The following is a 17,087-nucleotide window of genomic DNA, read 5'->3' on the forward strand; positions in this document are numbered from 1 at the left end:
TTGAGACAGAGTCTCACTCTGTCAGCCAGGCTGGAGTGCAGTGGCACAATCTCAGCTCGCTGCAACCTCCGCCTCCCAGGCTCAAGCAATTCTCCCGTCTCAGCCTCCCGACTAGCTGGGATTATGGGCACATGCCACTGTACCCACCTAATTTTTGTATTTTTAGCAGAGATGGGGTTTCACCATGTTGGCCAGGCTGGTCTTGAACTCCTGACCTCAGGTAATCCACCCACCTCGGCCTCCCAAAGTGCTGGGATTACAGGCATGAGCCACCGTACCTGGCCTGAATTCTTTTTTATATTTCCAAATTGTTTGCTGCTAGTATCTCAAAATTCAGTTGATTTTTTTTTTTTTTTGAGACCCGTTTTTACTTTGTCACCCAGGCTGGAGTGCAGTGGCATCATCTTGACTCATTGCAACCTCCGCCTCCTGGGTTCAAGCAATTCTCCTGCCTCAGCCTCTCAAGTAGCTGGAATTATAGGCACCTGCCACCATGCCCACCTAATTTTTGTATTTTTGGTAGAGATGGTGTTTCACCATGTTGACCAGGCTGGACTCAAACTCCTGACCATGAGAGATTCACCTGCCTCAGCCTCCCAAAGTGCTGGGATTATAGGTGTAAGCCACTGTGGCCAGCCCAATTCAAATTTTTGTAGGTTGACTTCGCATCTTGCTGCACTCCTGTAGTCACCTATTAATTCTAATAGTTGTTTTGTAGATTTGTAGATTCCGCAGGATTTTCGTTGTAAAGAATTATGTTGTCTGTGAGTTAAGACAGGTTTACTTCCTTTTTTGATCTTTATGCCTTTTATTTTTTTGCCTTATCACACTAGCTATGTTATTCTCAGTGTCAAAACAAATGGTCAGAGAAATAATCCTTTCCTTGTTCCCAATCTTTGTGGGAAGCAATATTTTAATATTTTATGTTAGCTCTAAATTTTGTATAGATTCCAAAATCAAAATTTAGTTCATTGCTACAGGTAGAAACAATATGGGTCTCTTGGCAGAGAATGGATGCCAAATATTTTGTCTAGAACTGTACTGTCCTATTGGACATTAGCTGCATGGGACTGTTTAACATTTAAATTAATTAAAGTTAAATAAAAGTATAAATTCAGTTCCTGAAATATCTTGCTAGATACATCTTAAGTGTTTAATAGCCACATATAACTATTATCTGCTGTGATGGATGCAAATATAGAATATATCCAACATTGTAGAAAGTTCCATTTGTCAGCATTGGTCTAGAATTTAAGACAAATTTGGAGAAGTTGGTTTAATGTGAAGGGATAGTTGTAGTCTTTCTTGAAAATTGGAGACCGCACAGAGAAGGGGTGTCTTATGTTTTTGCTGACTTATCCAGAAAAGTATTTTGAAACAAAAAGAAACCAATCTAAAAGAGAGGTTTGCTTCAGTAGAACTAATTTCTCATTGTTATTCACATATTTCTATGAATATTTATACGCTTTTATATTCTTCTTCTGAAGAATTTAATGCATACAGGCTCTTCTCAATATTTAGACATTAAGGTATGGTTAATTACTACTCTGGCAGCATCTTTCAGACCCTGTTAATCAGATTAGCAGTACAACCTAAAGTAATATTAAAAGAATTCAGAATTAAGAGTATACGAATTTGTCTTTCAGATTTTTAATTTATCTTTCTCTAATCTCTGTTATATCAAATACTAGCTGGGAAGACACTTCAGATCTTTAATATTGAGATGAAGAGTAAAATGAAGGCTCATTCTATGGCAGAAGAGGTGATTTTCTGGAAATGGGTTTCTGTGAACACTGTTGCCTTGGTGACTGAGACCGCAGTCTACCACTGGAGCATGGAAGGTGACTCCCAGCCCATGAAGATGTTTGATAGACATACCAGTCTGGCAGGCTGCCAGGTGATTCACTACCGGACTGATGAGTACCAGAAGTGGCTGCTCCTCATAGGCATCTCGGCTCAGGTAAACCTTGAGCTGCCTTTAGGGGCTGGTCTGATGTAACTTCAAAGCCCAATATTAGAATGGAATGGTTAAGTCATTAGAAGTTGGTTATAGGGCCAGGTGCGGTGGCTCATGCCTGTAATCCCAGCACTTTGGGAGGCCAAAGCGGGCGGATCTCTTGAGGTCAGGGGTTCGAGGTTGCAGTGAGCTGAGACTGTGCCACTGCACTCTGGCCTGGGCAACAGAGCAAGACCCTGTCTCAAAAAAAAAAAAAAAAAAAAAAAAAAAAAAAAAGAAGAAGTTGGTTATAGGTATAAGGCAAAAGTAGGCCTGGAACTGAGAGAAATAGAGATTACAAAGAAATCTGAACTTGGATCAAATAATCTTAATTTTTTACCTTTGGCCCATTAACTACTACTGCATTCCATCAGGTTACTGATGTTCATTGTATAAACTATTTCTAGCACTGTTTTGAGAGGTTGTTGAGGAATTTTGTAGAGTAATTTGGAACACATAGATTTATAAGAAGTCCTTCAGGAAGACGAGAGAGGACGAGACATCCTGCCCGCTGCGTCACAGCCGGGGCAAGGAGGGACCGTGGCCCATGGGGTCAAGGGGCCCTGATGTGCACAGCTGCTGCAGTGAGGGAGGTCTTGGGGAAATGGGCAGTCAACTGGCCTGTCCTTGGTGAGTGCAAACACTGCCCACACACACAGCAGCCTGCGCACAGCACGGCCTTCCTGGCATCTCTGGCCCCACTGTGTCTGCACTGTAGATATTGTATCAAAGTCCCAGCATCTAGATGGTTAACATAGAGCTGCTTCTGTGTAAATGCTGCTTATTTTAAACACTAAGAAGTGTTTAATTTTATGGGGAAAAAAAAGTAGTTCTTAGACTGTATTTCAAGAACTTACTGGAATGTTACTAACTCATATTCTTTTATAATGAAAGCAGTGTCTTTCTGTCCTCCCTTTTTTCATTCGTGGTGGCTAATTCAGTCACCAGATACTTGAGGACTATAGGATAGTTGCACTTGGGACACAGATTTTAATCATTCAATCCTGATGACCAGTGAATGATCTGTCTATAGCCTAGTGGGGAAGGTGTATCTGCACAATTCTAGTAATTAAGGAACTGTCACATCTTTGAAGAGAATACTATGGGAGCCATGAGAGAGCAGCTTAAGTCAAGAGAGCCCACAACACAGGGGATCTAAGCTGCATTTTGCTGGCTATTAAAGTGCACTTGGGAAGGAAACAGTGTATGCAAAGGCATGCAATGGAGGGGAATGGCTCTTTCTGGGAGTCTAGGGTCGTCCACCGTGGATGATACCTATAGGTAAGGATATTAGGTAGCTAGAGGGGCAAGACTTAGAGAGATGAGTGGGGGGCCAGACTGCAGGCAATGGGAATTATGTAGCAGGTTTTGAGTGAGCGTGATATAATTAATTTTCCTTCTTAGCAGCATAGTGGAATGGAAAAAATGCTATCTTTGATGTCGGAGATGGACAGCCATGAAGACTGGAGGCCAGGAGACTAGTTGAAAGGCAGATACAGGAACAAAACTATGTAGTCTGTTCTAGAGTAGAGACATGTATGAGAAAGGTTAAGAATATGAAAAGAGGCAAGGAGTACTTCTTTCCACTTGAGGATGTCTTCCATTTCTGCAACCCCCAGAAGAAATGAGGCATGTGTGACCAGATGAAGGCAGTGGCATTGCAGATATACAGGGGAAACAAGACCTAAGACTTCGGCTCAGTCATCCTGATAAAGGGTATCTACAACAAATACAACTAACATCTTACTTCATGTTGAAAAACTGAAAGCTTTCTCCCAAGGATCAGGAACAAGGATGTCTTCTCTTGCTACTTCTGTTCAACTTTGGACTAGAGATTCTAGCCAGGGCAATTAGGTGAGAAAAACATAAAAGGCACCTAGATTTAAATGGAAGAATTAAAGCTGTCTCTATTTGCAGATGACATAAACTTGTATATGGAATTCCTAAGGAATCTAGTAGAAAACTATTAGAACTAATAAACAAATTGAGCAAGGTTACAGAATACAGTATCAGTATGCAAACATCAGTTGTGTTCCTAGATATTTGCAATGAACAATCAAAAAATGAAATCAGGAAAGCAATCCCATTCATAACAACATCAAAAAGAATAAAATATTTAGAGGTAAATTTAATTTAAAAAATGCAAAAGTTACATTCTGAAAACTACAAAACATGTTTGGAAGTAATTAAAGAAGATCTAAATCAAAAAATGTCCCATGTTCATGGATTGGAAGATTTAATACTTTTAGGATGGAAGTACTCCTCAAATTGGTCTACAAATTCAGCATAATCTCTATTGGAATACCAGTTAGCTTCTTTGTAGAAATTGACAAGATGATCCTAAACTTTATGTGGAATTGCAAGGAACCCAGAATAGCCAAAACAACCCTAAAACAAATAAACAAAAAATTGGAGTACTTATACTTCCCAATTTTAAAACTTGCCACAATCCTACAGTGATCAAGAATGTGATACTGGCTGGCCTCAGTGACTCATGCGTGTAATCCCAGCACTTTGGGAGGCCGAGGAAAGTGGATATCTTGAGCCCAGGAGTTTGAGACCAGCCTAGGCAACACGGTAAAACCTGTTTTTTTACAAAAAATGCAAAAACTAGCCAAGCATAAGGACATGCACCTGTAGTTCCAACTACTCTGGAGGCTGAGGTGGGAGAATTGCTTGAGCCTGGGAGGCGGAGGTTGCAGTGAACTGAGATTGCACCACTACACTCCAGCCTGAGTGACAGAGTGAGACCTTGTCTCAAAAAAAATAAAGTTTAAAAAAAAAATGTGGTACTAACTTAAGAATAGATGACAAACAAATTAGCTTGGTGTGGTGACATGCACCTGTAGTCCTGGCTACCTGGGAGGCTCAGGCAGGAGAATTTGCTTGAGCCCAGGAGTTCAACGTTACAGTGAGCCATGATGATATCTTTGCATTCCAGCCTGGGCCATAGAAACAAGACCCTGTCTCTAGAATTAAAAAAAAAAAAAAAAAAAAAAAGGGAATAGATGAGTCCCAGAAAAGTGATGTCCCCAAAAGCCAGGTTTTCTTGCCTTTCTTTTTCTTCTGAGACGGAGTCTCGCTCTGTCACCCAGGCTGGAGTGCAGTGGCACAAATTCGGCTCACTACAACCTCCACTTTCCAGGTTCAAGTGATTCTCCTGCCTCAGCCTCCGGGTAGCTGGGACTACAGGCATGTGCCACCATGCCCAGTTAATTTTTGCGTTTTTAGTAGAGACAGTGTTTTACCATGTTGGCCAGGCTGGTCTCGAACTCCTGTCCTCAAGTGATCCGCCCACCTCAGTCTCCCAAAGTTCTGGGATTACAGGTGTAAGCTACCACGCCCGGCCCATTTATTTTATTCACCTTTAATGATGATATGCTGTGAAAAACCTGAGCATACCATCAGTCATTCTGAAGGGAAGATTGCTTTTGCATGGTATCTCGTGATTTTTTTTTTTAATATTCAAAATCAGCTTTAATGTTTTGTAAATAGGGTATGAAAGTTAATTTTCTGATTAAAGGGAAGGGAAACCAAATAAAAATTATCAAAACCTAGCCATAGCATCAACTTAGAAATAAATTTAAACTTACTCAAGGTTATTTCTTTTTTTTTTTTCTTTTTTTTTTATTTGAGATGGAGCCTTGCTCTGTTGCCTAGGCTGGAGTGCAATGGCTCGATCTCAGCTCACTGCAACCTCCACCTCCTGGGTTCAAGCGATTCCTCTGTCACAGCCTCCCGAGTAGGTGGGATTACAGACGTATACCACCACGCCTGGCTAATTTTTTTTTGTATTTTTAGTAGAGACAGGGTTTCACTATGTTGGCCAGGCTGGTCTCAAACTACTCAAGATTATTTCTAATAAGTTATGAACATATTTCTCTGAATTAAAATAGTATCAGTAGAGTGCAAATACATTTTTTAAAAATTCGTTAATTTTAATTGTAATTTTTTTATTTTTTGAGACAGGGTCTCGCTCTGTCGCCCAGGTTGGAGTGCAGTGGCACAATCTCGGCTCACTGCAACCTCCACCTCCCGGGTTCAAGCAATCCTCCTGCCTTAGCTTCCCGTGCAGCTGGGATTATAGGCATGCGCCACCACGACCAGCTAATTTTTGTATTTTTAGTAGAGGTGGGGTTTCACCATGTTGGTCAGGCTGGTCTCAAACTCCTGACCTCAAGTGATCCGCCCGCTTCGGCCTCCCAAAGTGCTGGGATTATAGGTGTGATCACTTGAAACTTATGCCTCCAGTCTAATCAAAATGTTGTATCCCTTACAGTCAATTGATTTTTGACAAGGATGCCAAGACAGTTCAGTGAAGGAAAGAGTAGTTGTTCAATACAAGGTTTTTGGGCACTGGACATCTGTATGCAGAAGCATTAAATGGGACCTCTGTCTCATAATACTAAAAACTCAAAATCGATCAGACCTAATGTAAGAACTGAACCTATAAAACTCTTAGAAGGGCCAAGCACAGTGGCTCATGTCTGTAATCCCAGCACTTTGGGAGGCTGAGGCAGGCAGATCACCCTGAGGTCAGAATTTCGAGACCAGCCTGGCCAACATAGTGAAACCCCATCTCTACTAAAAATATATCATGAATGAACCTTGGAAATATTAAACTAAGTGAAAGATGCCATTCACAAAAGACCACATATTATATGATTCCATTTATTTGAAATGTTCAGGATAGTCTGATCTATAGACACAGAAAATAGATAAGTAGTTGCCTATGACTGGAGGTGGAGTGTGGGAGATGGGAATGAGGATTGAATGCTAATAGGGTTTCTTTTAAAGGATGAAAGTGTTCTAAAACTACATTGTAGTGATGATTGCACAACCCTCTGAGTATATGAAGAGACATTGGATGGTATACTTTAAACCAGGGGTGTCCAATCTTTTGGCTCACCCGGGCCACATTGGAAGAAGAATTGTCTTGGGGCACACATAAAATACACTAGCAATAGCTGATGAGCTAAAAACAAAAATTGCAAAAAAAATCATAATATATATATATATTTTTTTTTTGAGACCGAGTTTCGCTCTTGTTGCCCAGGCTGGAGTGCAATGGCGTGATCTTGGCTCACCGCAACTTCTGCCTCCGGGGTTCAAGTGATTCTACTGCCTCAGCCTTCCTGAGTAGCTGGGATTACAGGAATGCATCACCACAGCTGGCTAATTTTGTATTTTTAGTAGAGATGGGGTTTTTCCATGTTTGTCAGGCTGGTCTCGAATTCCTGACCTCAAATGATCTGCCCGCCTCGGCCTCCCAAAGTGCTGGGATTATAGGCATGAGCTACCACACCTAGCCAAAAATTCATTATGTTTTAAGAAAGTTTATGAATTTGTGTTTGGGCCGCATACAAGGCTGTAATGGGCCACATGTTGGACAAGCTTGCTTTAAACAGATAAGTTCTATGGTATGTGAATTATATCTCAATTAAGCTTTCAAAAATACCCTTGGGGGCCAGGCATGGTGGTTCACGCCTGTAATTCTAGCACTGTGGGAGGCCGAGGCAGGCAGATCACCTGAAGTCAGGAAGGAATTTGAGACCAGCCTGGCCAAAGTGGTGAAACCCCATCTTTACTAAAAATATAAAAATTAACCGACAGTGGTGGCATGTACCTGTAATCCCAGTTACTTGGGAGGCTGAGGCAGGACAATCGCCTGAACCTGGTATGCAGAGGTTGCAGTGAGCCAAGATCGCACCATTGCACTCCAGCCTGGGCGACAAGAGTGAAACTCTCAAAAACAAAACAAAACAAACAACAACAACAACAACAAACTCTTGGGAATTATGCCTGTTTACAAAGAAACCATCATGTTTGAGGAATATAAAACAAAAATTATAAATCATAGTTACTTGTATATGCTTTACTGACAAACTAAAAACCAACAAATTAAAAAATCCCATGCATTTACCAACAACAAAACGCCTCATGGGCATGAGAATAGACATGTAGACTAATGGGAAAAAATGTAAAGTCCAGGAGTACACCCCTACATCTGTAGCCAATTGATTTTTGATGAAAGTGTCAAGACTGTTCAATGGGGAAACAGTAGTCTCTTCAGGAAATGGTGCTGGGACAACTAAATATCCACATGCAAAAGAATGGATTTGGTCACCTGCCTCTCACCGTGTACAAAAATAAACTCAAAATAGATCTGAAACCTCAATGTAGAAGCTAAAACTACAAAACTCTTAGAAGAAAACGTAAGGAGAAAGCTTTGTGACTTTGGGTTTGGCATGGATTCTTAGATATATCATAGCACCAAAAGACTGAACAACAAAATTAAACAACTGATAATTTGGACTTCAGAATTTAAAACTTTTTGCATAAAAGGATATTGTCAATAAAGTGAAAAGACAACCTGGGATATAATATTTGAAAATCATATATCTGATAAGGTTCTAGTATCCACAATATACAAAGAACACTTACAACTCAGCAACAAAAAGTCAACCCAGTTAAAAAATGGGCAAAGGACTTGCTTGATATCATTAGCCATTAGGAAAAACAATCCCCCCTCGAAACCACAATAAAGTACTACTTTACACCTACTCGGGTGGTTATAATTTTTACAAAGTAGAAAATAAGTGTTGGCCCTGAAGTCAGGAGTTCGAGACCAGCCTGACCAACATGGAGAAACCCCGTCTCTGCTAAAAATACAAAATTAGCCAGGTGTGGTGGTGCATGCCTGTAATCCCAGCTACTCGGGAAGCTGAGGCAGAATTGCTTGAACCCAGGGGGCAGAGGTTGCGGTGAGCCAAGATCACACCATTGCACTCCAGCCTGGGCAACAAGGGCGAAACTCCGTCTCAAAAAAAGAAAAGAAGTGTTGGCAATGATGTGGAGAAATTGGAACCCTCCTACATTAGTGGTAGGAATATAAAATTGTTCAGATGCTGTGGAAAGCAGTTTGGCGGTTCCTCAAAAAGTTAAACGTAAGGCCGGGCGCAGTGGCTCATGCCTGTAATCCCAGCACTTTAGGAGGCCAAGGCGGGTGGATCACGAGGTCAGGAGATCGAGACCATCCTAGCTAACACAGTGAAACCCTGTCTCTACAAAAAATTAGCCGGGTGAGGTGGCGGGCGCCTGTAGTCCCAGCACTCGGGAGGCTGAGGCAGGAGAATGGCGTGAACCTGGAAGGCGGAGCTTGCAGTGAGCCGAGATCACACCACTGCACTCCAGCCTGGGTGACAGAGCAAGAACTCTGCCTCAAAAAAAAAAAAAAAGAGAAAATATAAATTCTAAGTTTTATAAAAGATGTAAGTGTTACTGGTTGGGGGTTTTGGTTTTTTAGAGACAGCGTCTTGCTCTGCCACACAGGCTGCAGTGCAGTGCTATAGTCATAGCTCACTGCAACCTCGAACTTCTTGGCTTAAGCAATCCCCCTGCCTTGGCCTCCTGAGTAGCTAAGACAACAGGCGTGTGCCACCATGACCAGCTAATTTTCTTATTTTTTTGTAGAGATGGTGTCTTGCTGTGTTGCCCAGACTAGTCTTGAACTCTTGGCCTTAAGTGATTCTACCAAGGTGCTAGGGTTGCAGGTGTGAGCCACTGTGTTGGCCTTATTAGTTTTTATTAAATACAATTTTTGCTACATAGAAATTTCAGAAAACACAATTTTCAAAATTACCTGTGATTGCATCCCACTGATTTAACTACTATTAATGCTCTGGAGTTTTTCCTCCAAAGTGCACGAGTTACTTTCCATGAAAAAATGCTTTCATGCTTATTATATTTAACAAATTAGGATCATCCATCTTACTTTTTGTGGTCTTATTTTTTTCCATAGTGTTTGCCATCTTTCCACATCAAATTCAGAGTGATATCATGCTTTTAATAGCTAATGCATTTAATTTTTATTAGAGGAAGTATACCTCTAATGTATGAGACTTTCATTTTAGAAATATATTTTAAGAATTCTTTCTTTATATTCCTCCCTTTTCTCTCCCTTTCATTGTATAATATCTTTTCTTAGCAAAACCGTGTGGTTGGGGCAATGCAGCTCTACTCTGTGGATAGGAAGGTTTCACAACCCATAGAAGGCCATGCCGCTGCTTTTGCAGAGCTCAAGATGGAGGGGAATGCCAAGCCTGCCACCCTTTTCTGCTTTGCTGTACGTAATCCTACAGGAGGCAAGGTAAGATCCACTCTATTGTCTTCTCCCTGAGAAAAGTGTCATTAGCTGGTGTTAGGGGTATGCATGTGTGTGGCTGGGCATGGCCTGCAGATGTCTGTGTGAGAAAAAGTTCGTGGTGGTGAGAACTGTGCACCATGATGCACATGATTAAGTGGCTCCATTCCCCTAAAAAATGCTCTTAGGCTGGGCGCAGTAACTCACGCCTGTAATCCCAACACTTTGGGAGGCGAAGGTGGGTGGATCACGAGGTCAGGAATTCAAAATCAGCCTGGCCAACATGGTGAAACCCCGTCTCTACTAAAAATACAAAAATTACCTGGTTGCTGGGCGCCGTGGCTCACACCTGTAATCCCAGCACTTTGGGAGGCCGAGGCGGGCGGATCACAAGGTCAGGAGATGGAGACCACAGTGAAACCCCGTCTCTACTAAAAATACAAAAAATTAGCCACGCGCGGTGGTGGGTGCCTGTATTCCCAGCTACTCGGGAGGCTGAGGCAGGAGAATGGTGTGAACCCGGGAGAAGGAGCTTGCAGTGAGCCAAGATTGCGCCACTGCACTCCAGCCTGGGCGACAGAGCCAGACTCCGTCTCAAAAAAAAAAAAAATTACCCGGGCACGGTGGCGCATTCCCGTAAACCCAGCTACTCGGGAGGCTGAGGCAGGAGAATTGCTTGAACTGCGACCTGCAAGGCAGAGGTTGCAGTGAGCCAAGATCACACCACAGCACTCCTGCCTGGGCTACACAGTGAGACTCCGTCTCAAAAAAAAAAAAAATCTTTCCACACAGACTAGACTGAAATGCACTATAAAGGTAAGTGAGGCGGCCAGGTGCAGTAGTTCACACCTGTAATCCTAGCAGTTTGGGAGGCCGAGGCGGGCGGATTGCCTGAGCTCAGGAGTTCTACACCAGCCTGGGCAACATGGCAAAACCCCGTCTCTAATAAAAATACAAAAAATTAGCCGAGCATGGCCATGTGCACCGGTAGTCCCAGCTACTCGGGAGGAGAATTACTTGAACCTGGGAGGCGGAGGTTGCACTGAGCCGAGATCGTGCCACTGCCCTCTAGCCTGGGTGACAGAGAGAGACTCCATATCCAAAAAAAAAAAAAATGGTAAGTTAGGCACAGTTTCTGCTCTTGGGGAGATGACTGTGAAATCCCCAGTGTGGGTCCATCCTTGCCATCAGCATGGTTCTGCCCAGGTGGTTGGTGGGAACCTCAGAGGGGCTCCAGAGAGATGAGACTGTGCCCAGGAGCCAGTTGGGTTTTATCAGGCTCAGGGACATGGCCAGCGGCTGCTCAGCAGGGCTGCCATGGGCAGAGGTGAGGAGACAGAAGAACTTGTGATGTCAGGGAGACCTTGGTTTCCACCAGCGTGGTCTCAGCCACTTGGAGAGCTGCTTCAAGACAGTCGTCTTGTGAAAAACACTTCCTGAAACCATAATTTTGGGTTGTTCGTTAGCCCTGAAATATTCCCCAAGGCAGAGGAGATCTCAATTAGAATGTGGCTTTACAAACTTTGTCATCTGAAATACACTTTGAATACTTTGGCCTCCTGTTGAGTAACATACTTCATGCCCTCCTCATTTGACAGCCAGAAGAAAAAGGGGTCGGGTCGAATGTTAGCCTTGTTGCTGATGAAGGACACTGACTTTAGTTATGTGGCTCAAAGAGCTCGCTCCTATATTCCCTCAGAGTGAGGCACACCTCTCCTTCACAGATGCAGCAGGGCAGCCACAGGCCTCCCTCTCAGGAGCAGAGCCCGCCTCGCGGAGTGCCCTGTGGAGAAGAGCACTTTCCACAGATGGCAGCCCCGAGAAGAGAAAGGGCTGGGGGTTCTCTCTACACCCCGCTCTCTGGTGGGCATGCCCCTCCAGCTGAGCTGGAGTTGTACCAGGAGGTCTTCTGTGACCCAGAGAACCTGGGAAATGTGGTTTCCTGACAGTACCTGTCCTGGAGTGGCCCTGTGTCTTGTGGCAGACTTGGGCCTCCCTGCTGCAGGGTGTGTGTGGAGTCCTGGGAGGGCCCCCGCCCCGCCTGTGCCCTGGCATGCACCTTCCGTTCAGGACTCACCTGTCCTTTTGGGACTGGCCAGCTGTCTCCACATGTGGGTCGGAACTTGCCTGGACACAGTTCTTTTCTGCCGACCTCCTCCTGCTGCCGCCCTGAGAGCCTGGTGTCCTTTCTGTACCTCTGCTTCTGCTGGCAGTGTCACCCTTCTCAGCTCCCAAGCAAGAACCCATAGCTGTCAAGCCCCATTCCATTCATTTGTCACTATCTGACCTTTAACAAGTCTTACATCTGACTTACCCTTTTGTGGTACACTAAGCCCTTCTCACCTCACATTTGGGTTACAGAATAGCCATTTATTAGGTCCTCAGACCTGCTTCACGCTTTCTTACCAATAGGCCTAGCCAGATAATTTTCCTAAACTACCTTTTGTCTACCTTAAAGCTCCCAGTACAAGACTTCTATTCCCCCATGTCTGCACCCACAGGAGTGCTCACATGCTTGCCACTCAGCTCCCCCACTAGCCCTGCTCTCAGTGCTGCTCCCCTCCTTATCTGAGCCCTTTTGGTGTTTCCCTCCTCTCTCTGCCTGGCCAAACCCAGACTGCCAACCCAGACTGCCCCGATAGACACTGTCGTCTGTGTCCTCTAAGCCCAGCCTCCTGCCCTTGTTTCATGTCTCTTACTGTCCATTTTGGATTTTTTTGTGGACTTGTGTTAGTTATAGTATTTTTTCTTTAGATGAAAGTTATGGGGGCTGGGCGTGGTGGCTCATGCCTGTAATCCCAGCATTTTGGGAGGCGAGTGGGGGTGGATTACCTGAGGTCGGGAGTTTGAGACCAGCCTGGCCAACATAGAAGAAACCCCATCTCTACTAAAAATACAAAAATTAGCCGGGTATGGTGGCATGCATCTGTAATCTCAGCTACTTGGGAGGCTGAGGCACAAGAATCGCTTGAACCTGGGAGGCAGAGGTTTCAATGAGCTGAGATCGCGCCGCTGTACTCCAGCCTGAGCAACAGAGCGAGACTCCCATCTCAAAAAAAAAGAAAGGAAGGAAGGAAGGAAGAAAGAAGAAAGAGAGAGAGAGAGGGAGGGAGGGAGGGAGGGAGGGAGGAAGGAAGGAAGGTAGGTAGGTAGGTATAGGGAAGGCACTGGTGTAGGTCAGAACTTGGAGCTGTTCTCCTAAAGGCAGGGATGGGCTCCCTCATCAGATTCTTACCCCCGCCCAGCACAACCTTGAAAACCTCAGACCTGTGCCATGGTGAGGGTGTCTCGTGAGTTTGGCCTCCAGTGATGAGATCTTGCACTAACAGGCTTGTGTGAGTCTGGGCCATACCTAGGAGGACAGCAGAGAGCAGAGCTGGAAGTTCTGACTGGAGCTTTTTGTTTTATCAGCATCCAGGCCCAGGGATGGGAAGTGACTGCCACCGTGCTGGAACTGAGGCTCCAAGGCTGCCTGGCATTGGCCCTTTGTGCTGTGCTTGGTGGTGGGCAGCAGGTTATTGGATAATCACAGGCACTCCGACAAGGGAGTTGTTCTGCTTTGGTTGAATGTGACTTTTAGTGTTAATCATCCAGTGTGTGGAGCTGAGGCTCCACTTGCCTCTGTGCCTTTGGCTAGTACTCGTCCACCACCACACGCGGTCCCCTCGATTGACCTAAAATCTCTCTTCTAGTTGCACATCATTGAAGTTGGACAGCCTGCAGCGGGAAACCAACCTTTTGTAAAGAAAGCAGTAGATGTGTTTTTCCCTCCAGAGGCACAGACTGATTTTCCAGTGGCTATGCAGGTATGAATGTGCTGCTCTCTAAACATCTTCGTGTCCTAAAATCTACTCTAGCACCTCCCAAGATACAAGAGGCTGCCATTTTTAGTCCTCTTCTGCTGTCTCCTCCCACTGTGATGCTTTCAAACCCATTTAGAGGCCTAAGGCTTTGGTGTGTGAGCTGGGAAAGCCCTGTTCGTAGAAAGGAATGTCCTGCATGAGGGTGAGTTAGGGCAGCAGGAAGACTTTGCCAAGTCACACACTGAAGTCCTCAGCCCTTTCCCTTATTATAAGACATTAGATGTTCACTGTGGTATGAGAATATTTAAAGAATAAAATACCTAATGTAGGTGACGGGTTGATGGGTGCAATAAACCACCAGGGCATGTGTATACCTATGTAACAAAACTGCACATTCTGCACATGTAACCCAGAACTTAAAGTATAATAATTAAAAAAAAGAATAAAACACTTATTTCCTTTACAACTGGCTGCCGTTGAGGGGGCCTAGAGCTCCTGGGGACAGTCCTTTGAGCTTTCATTCAGAATGACCCAGTGTTTGACATGCAGCTTCTAATGAAACTAGGCAGTCCCGAGCCCCTGGTAGTAGAATTGTTCACCTTTACATCAAGAAGATTGGGAAGACACCTGAACCTGCATGTGGCCTGTGTCCAGCCAGACTTCGAAGACTTGGTGCTGTGAGACCTGAAGTGAAGTTTCTCTAAAACTGAAACCCGTGTTAGCAAGGCCTGTGGTGGTTCCATGTGTGCTGAGTGTGCTCGTGACAGGACCAAGTGTGCTTTCCTTATTGAGGAGCAGAATATTGTTGTGGAGGTGTCAAAGGCACAGTCAGAAAGCTAAATAAAAAATGAAGCTTTTTTGAGTAATAAAAATTGAAAGATTTTTTTAAAAAGAAAACATTCCTCTGTAAGTGAACCAGTTGGATGTAAAATACATAAAAAATCTTGGCCGGGCACTGTGGCTCACACCTGTATTCTCAGCACTTTGGGAGGCCGAGGTGGGTGGATTGCCTGAGCTCAGGAGTTCGACACCAGCCTAGGCAACGTGGTGAAACTCTGTCCCTACTAAAATACAAAAAATTAGCTGGGCGTGGCAGTGTGCACCTGTAATCCCAGCTACTTGGGAGGCTGAGGCAGGAGAATTTCTAGAACCCGGGAGGCAGAGATTGCAGTGAGGCAAGATCACACCACTGCATGCCACTGCACTCCAGCCTGGAGCGAGACTTCATCTCCAAAAAAATAAATAAATAAAAATAAAAAATCTTACAACTTGTTTTATTAAAAATTTAGATCTATACCTTTTCTGAACAAAATTGGCATCACATTATATATGTAAGATTATATAATTTATTCTCCTTTTTACTCTTTTGTTCTCATAAAATATATGTTATCGATACATTTCTAATAGTATCAATAAATGTAACAGCAGAATTACATATCACCTGAAATCCTAGCACTGCTGATAATTTGGCTGCCCCTTTGGAAGTAACTTAACACCCATACATTTATGCAGATTTATACAGATGGACTCTTATGAAAATGGCTCTCCACTAGCCTTGCTGCTGTATAAACTCCTCTAGCTGTGTTGTAGATCATCCTGTGCCAATAACATAATGTATGTATTTTGTTGTCTGTATCATCTGTTCTGTGGATGTGCCACAACTCATTTAAACATCTCCTGTTGATTGGTATTTACATTTACAAGAAATACTCTAAGGAACATTGTGCTCTGTACGTCTTTGTATGTTAGTCTAAAAGTCCGAGGATAAATTCCTAGAAATTAAACCGTTGAGTCAGAGGCACATTCCCATCACAGACTCTCCTGACCATGCTGACTGGTTCACATTCCTACTGATGCTGCCCTTGGTAGCTGGACAGCATCCCATGTTGTGATGTCTTTCTGTTGGTTACCATCAAGGTAGAATTGATGTATCAGCCACTCATATGTATCTGGCTAATTGCCTTTTCCTAATCTTTGCATTTTTTTTTCTGTGAGGATCTTTTTTTAAAAAATAGAGATGGGGTCTTGCTGTGTTGCCTAGGCCAGTCTTGAACTCCTGGCCTCTAGAGATCTTCCTGCCTCAGCCTCCCAAGTAGCTGGGGTTACAGGCATGTGCCAGTATGCCCAACTCCAGGATTTTTACCTTATTCGTAAGAGCTTTTTGTACTTATAGAATACTACGTGTCTGATTTGTTTTGAATGTTTTTCCCAGTCATAATTTGTGATACGTGCCACCTTATGGAAGTGTTGCATTTTTGTGTGGCAATGGTATCATGTTTTGAGACCAATTCTGCACCTCAACATGGCCACAACATTTACCTATATTTTCTTTCGTTGCTGTCCTAATTGTGTTTTTTATTTAAAATCTTTGACCCATCTGGAATTTACTTTGATCTAAAAAGTAAGATGGAAATTCAGTTCTTTACTCTTACCTCCATCTCCAGAGAGCTAGCTGACTATATTAATAATATATGTTATATATTGATTAAAGTGCCTATTTTCCACTAATATGTTACCTACTAATTATTTATTATTTTAGAGTTAGAGTGTTGCTACATTGCTCAGGTTAGACTCAAAAACTCCTGAGCTCAAGTGATCTTCCTGCCTTGGCTTCCCAAGTAGCTGTGACTATAGTCATTAGCCACCACACACTCATTCTTAATAAATTCTCATGTATGATCCATTCTCTTTCCGGGCTCTCAATTAAGTTCGTTTCTCTCTGTCTCTCTTCCAATGGTAAAATCATGCTACAAAAATTACTGTATGTTTAATATATATGTTTAATAATCTGTTGGGCAAATGCATCTGTTTTTTTTCCCTCAAGCCCCTTCAGGTTTTCTTGTGTGTTAAATATTTTTCTGTAAAAGTTAATAGCATTTGGCAAAACTCAAAGGTTAGTAAGTGGTGGTGGAAGGCATTCTGGAACATCAACCTGGCGTTTGAGGTCTTTGTCCAGAACTTTCCCCTTATGAACTCACAGCTTGCTTAAATGGGTTTGATAAACTGTGAAAGGATCGCCCTACCTGAAAGATAAATGGAGTAGCCTGAGTTTATTGGACCTGCATTTGAGAGTGGTTGGACAAAGTACTGGCTTTAAAACTAATTCTCAATCAAGTACAACTTATAATCCATGTCTCATGGAAGC

At 43.4% G+C, this 17,087-nt stretch overlaps 1 protein-coding gene across 9 annotated transcripts in view; it reads left to right on the top strand.

The window, feature by feature from the left end:
• Positions 1-17,087, top strand: part of CLTCL1 (clathrin heavy chain like 1) — a 109,664-nt gene that overhangs the window by 34,904 nt on the left and 57,673 nt on the right. For 8 of the 9 annotated variants that reach the window (XR_001882357.1, XM_017856681.1, XM_017856684.1 and 5 more), the window contains 3 exons: positions 1,692-1,960; positions 9,984-10,145; positions 13,832-13,945. Coding sequence is in view for 8 of the 9 variants with exons in the window: in XM_017856681.1 (XP_017712170.1) it covers positions 1,692-1,960; positions 9,984-10,145; positions 13,832-13,945 (545 nt within the window). In the remaining variant the exon portion in view is untranslated. The remainder of the gene's footprint in view (positions 1-1,691; positions 1,961-9,983; positions 10,146-13,831; positions 13,946-17,087) is intronic. The other variant, XM_017856683.1, reaches the window with a different exon arrangement.

The sequence above is a fragment of the Rhinopithecus bieti genome, unplaced genomic scaffold (assembly GCF_001698545.2).
Source record: "Rhinopithecus bieti isolate Rb0 unplaced genomic scaffold, ASM169854v2 scaffold_44745, whole genome shotgun sequence".
NCBI classification, from domain to species: domain Eukaryota; kingdom Metazoa; phylum Chordata; class Mammalia; order Primates; family Cercopithecidae; genus Rhinopithecus; species Rhinopithecus bieti.